The following is a 4,242-nucleotide window of genomic DNA, read 5'->3' as shown; positions in this document are numbered from 1 at the left end:
CTAATTATCTTATAATTTTCCTCACCAGTGGTCACTTTTCTTTTGTTTAGATGGCTTGATCAATCGAATTTGCAAAATTTGTGCCAACCGACATCTTCCTAAACTCGACCAATCGATTTTCAGAGGCCAACTCGGTTTGTTACTTTCGTTTTGCACATGTAATTTCTAAATCCTCTGTTGTTTACAAGTATATTTTGTAGGGTCAAATAACATCTAGATTAATAAACTAATTAAGCATATTTCTTTTTTACATGAACAGAGTTTAACTAACATAAACATTCCGACTCAACAGATAAAATTAAAATTATTTTAAAAGAATAATTAATTTCATCTTTGTAAATATAATTTTATAGGTTCCTTTATACTTTATTCCAAAAATGAAAGAAAAATTCCATCATCTTTCCATTAAAAAGGTAAGAAATTCCTAAAGAAATCAGCTAGCTTTACGAATTGTTTATTTTTATACTCTAAAAATGTGTGATGGGAATCTAACGAAAATTAATCTAAACAAAATTAGCCTACCCGTTTACACATCATATAAAATGTTTCCTTTAACAAATCACACCGACCTTCAAACCCAAAGATTATACAATAATTTAGGTATTTGTAATCACTTATTTGTATATTATAAGAAATCTATTTCAAATTTCTTTTCTTATTTTCAACTTTTTGAGAAGTTTTTATTCCTTATTTTCCATTTATAAGGAATGTTCCCAAAATTCAATTTTGTAAACAACAAAATCAGCTTTTTATCTTTTGTTTCAATTCATAGTTTCTTCGATCAATCTTGACTAGTAAAATAGAGGTTTAAATACTATTTTGATTCTTGTACTTTTAATGTTTGTTCATTTTGGTCGCCTCATTTTCATTTTAATTTCATTTTTAAGGAGATCAAAATTGTTACTTTTTTTAAATTCAAGGATCAAAATAAACAAAAATTGAAAGACACCAAAAGGAACATTTTAAAAATATAACAACTAAAATAAATCAAAGTAAAAAATACAGGAACCATATTTTTATAGATAATGATTATCCACATACAACTATTTCTTTATTATTTAATCTTCAAAACCATTTTTGTATAAAACAATTCAAATTTTAATAAAGATGAGAAGAAAAAACCAATTGTCAAACCTTGTTGAGAAATTAAAAAACGAAAAACAAGTGATATTTAATCCCCCATAAAAATATGAGGAATTATTTCGTATTCATAACTAAGTAGCTGGGAATTTAATTAATTTTTATTCTTACCCCTAATTTTCAAATATTTTATTTTTAAAATCAGACATCAGTACGCATATTTTTATCAAACGTATAAATATGAGAACAAGTCAATGTTTAAATCCACCACATATAATCGTAGCAATTTATTTGTCGAATATTTGAATTGTTTTTAATTGGTAATTTAACCTATATCATTTATTGATCAACAAAAACTCTGAACTCTATTTATTTACTTATTTCGTTGAGTCGTTGACAAATCCTATTTAAAAACATAGCAAGTCCCTATATTCCTGAAGTAAGATTGTCGACATCCTAGCTCTGGACACCAAAAAGACTCAAAGAAAGCCAAAAACACTGCAAGCCCAAATGTGAAGAACACGCATTCCTTATGTGGATATCATAACTCAGGCAGAAAATCTCTCACAAAAAAGTGCAAAACAATCAGGTTATCACTGAATCTCTATCTGAGAAAAGCAGCCCAATAGATGAGTGATGCTCAGAGAATATCCTATCTGCTGCTTGTTACATCCAACCAACCATATACGAAACCAAATTCAGAAAAGTGATAGGTTAGATGTTGCGATCCGGATGAGAAAGCAGGAAATGTATCATCATTAATTAAAAGGGTCCAATGATCCATAACTTGGTCTGCATAACAAAGCAAAGAAAACGTACATGGACCGAGGAGTTGTAACACGCACTCTTCAAGGTCTAAAATTAGCTATATAATGTCCACCACTATTAGTTAGGCTGATGTAAACAGTGATAGAAGTCGATCTTGCTGCTCTTCAGAAACCGTGAATCTTGATGTTCTCCTTCTTCACAATGCCAGCCTATCAATGAAGAAAAAAGGGTGAACAAATCAAGAACTGTTACCAGAAACATAAATCATGGTCACAAACTATTTACAGTCCATCCTTGGATACCTGCACAAGGAAGGTAGACACATTCTTTCTTTGGTCTCCCTGAAGTTGTATAACCTGAAGGCAATCATAACAGCCGATGTTATTGATTGTGGCGTTGTATGTTTTTCACAAGGGAGCAAAATTGCAAATAATCCAATCAAAACCACTAGGTTCTTGTTATTAATAACCTAATGCTAATCAAACATAAATAAACATAGTCAACCTGCAGCTTACACAGAGGACAACTGCTAGGTTGCACCACAGCCACACCATGTTTAGATAGATAAAATGAAACAGTGTTTATACAAATGATTTAAGCATCGGCAAAGAAAAGGAGGGCCTCAATACACTATTCATTTGGGGTGGGAGGCAAAGAACTAACCTGGCCTAGCTCAGGATCTTGCACAACTGTGCCATTACAGCAGAATTCCTTCTTCAGATCCTTGAGTATCTTGTTATAACTAAACTCCTTCTTCAATCCTTGGACAGTTGTCAGGCTTTTCCTCCCGTTACGTTGCTGTATGCGCACATGAACGTATTCTTTTGCCCCAGCTCCTGAGTCCTCAGCATTTGCATCAGCAAATGGGTCTAACAATCAAATGAGTAAAGTTAATTAATTTTGAAGCAAATATGGAGGCTCCTAGTCCTAATGCAACACAATTAACTAAATAATTAAAAGCTAGTATAGGGATTTGTCAAGTTACCAAAAGCAGATGGAATTTGCACGTTAAATTCAGACATGAAACTTGGCTGTCCGGAGTAGACACAGGTAACCAACCAGCAAATAAATTATTTGCTCTCAATTAAGCTGTGCTCAAATCTGCAAGGCATAACAGATCCAGAGTTGAAACAACAAGATACAGTCACAGAAGCATCAATTTGTTCAAATGCAAAACATAATATTCCACCCCATAATCCTCATACAGCTAAGTCCCATGTTTAATCTACAATCCTCTCGATCCTCTGACATACTAAAGATCAAAAGATACTAACAAATTCATAACCTCGTTCTATCAAAAACGATAGAAAAATAACAAATTGGCAGATCGGACTAAAATTATGAAAAGAATACGATCATTAGGGCTTTTTTCACAATAGTACATTCTGTTTTCAACAAATTAGGAAAAGAATACAACCAACTGCAAAAGTAAATGTTCTGTACGGGATCAAACAATTTCTCCACGAACCAAAGAACAAACCCTGTCATCGGAAACAAAATCATATATCTTTTTTATTCTTCAAATTAGAGAGAATTACAATCAAACAACAAAACTCTAACATCCCAAAAGAAAAAAACTAACAGATCTCGCGCTTGCATAAAACAAAAATAAAAATAAAAATAAACCCTAACCCAGATGAGAAATTGACAAATGGTTGAGAAGAAATCGATAAAAGAAGAAACAGAAAAGAAAATAGTGGATGGATTAACATGAAAGAGAGAAGGGAGATGAATTAAGAAGAATTATACCGGGAGAAAAAAGTGTGAATCCGAAGACGAAGAGACCTAGAACAGCGAGGTTTCAAGTCAATGAAGCTTATATGCGAGAGACGATTTCTGCAAGCCACACAAACCTCTATTATATCGATTTAATTCCGTTTTCCTTTCCTTTCTCCTATTTATTTTTTACGGTACAGATTAAATCTCCTACTTGATCTGACGGTTCATAGTTGTCACTCAAACGACGTCCCTCCATTGCTTTTTATCTTGATTGAAACCTAATATTAGGGAAAATAGGAAGATCATTAGATTTTTTTTTTTTTTTTTTTTTGTAAAAAATAAAATGTTGAAGATATTAGTGTAATATGTGTCTATTCTTTAGGCTTTTTATGTAGAAATTGCTAGGATTTTACATAAGAAATCTATTTTGAATATATATTTTCATAAATGTCTTTAAATTTGATTTTTTTTAAGGTCTTTTAGTGTTATTTTTGGACAATTTTATCTTTTTTTATATTTATTTATATTCGTTATATATATATATATATATATATATTATTTTCGAAGCTACTTTAATGATGGAGAGAGAAAATGTTTTTAATATAGTTTTTCTCATTTATCAATTGGAGAGAAAAAATACATTTTTTTTTCTATTTTTCAATTTGGAAAAAAATG

At 31.1% G+C, this 4,242-nt stretch overlaps 1 protein-coding gene across 4 annotated transcripts; it reads right to left on the bottom strand.

Annotated features, from left to right (window-relative positions):
- Positions 1 to 1,813: 1,813 nt before the first annotated feature.
- Positions 1,814 to 3,915, bottom strand: LOC120077126 (protein translation factor SUI1 homolog). Of its 4 annotated transcripts, none has more exons than XM_039031022.2 (6): positions 3,598 to 3,718; positions 3,266 to 3,329; positions 2,834 to 2,949; positions 2,512 to 2,717; positions 2,151 to 2,204; positions 1,814 to 2,057 (listed from the first exon to the last, which is right to left on the bottom strand). In XM_039031022.2, exons 3-6 carry the CDS (start codon positions 2,868 to 2,870, stop codon positions 2,013 to 2,015), a joined length of 342 nt encoding a protein of 113 aa, XP_038886950.1. In that variant the 5' UTR covers positions 2,871 to 2,949; positions 3,266 to 3,329; positions 3,598 to 3,718; the 3' UTR covers positions 1,814 to 2,012. The 4 variants fall into 4 exon arrangements, with proteins under 4 accessions (XP_038886950.1, XP_090169575.1, XP_038886949.1 ...); XM_090313449.1 differs by having other exon boundaries at positions 3,481 to 3,679; XM_039031021.2 differs by lacking the exon at positions 3,266 to 3,329 and having other exon boundaries at positions 3,598 to 3,915.
- Between the last annotated feature and the right edge of the window lie 327 nt (positions 3,916 to 4,242).

This window comes from Benincasa hispida, chromosome 5, assembly GCF_027475165.1.
Source record: "Benincasa hispida cultivar pf3 chromosome 5, pf3_genome.v1.1, whole genome shotgun sequence".
NCBI lineage: Eukaryota > Viridiplantae > Streptophyta > Magnoliopsida > Cucurbitales > Cucurbitaceae > Benincasa > Benincasa hispida.
The sequence above is the reverse complement of the archived record's forward strand: the minus strand, read 5'-3'. Positions and strand labels throughout refer to the sequence as shown.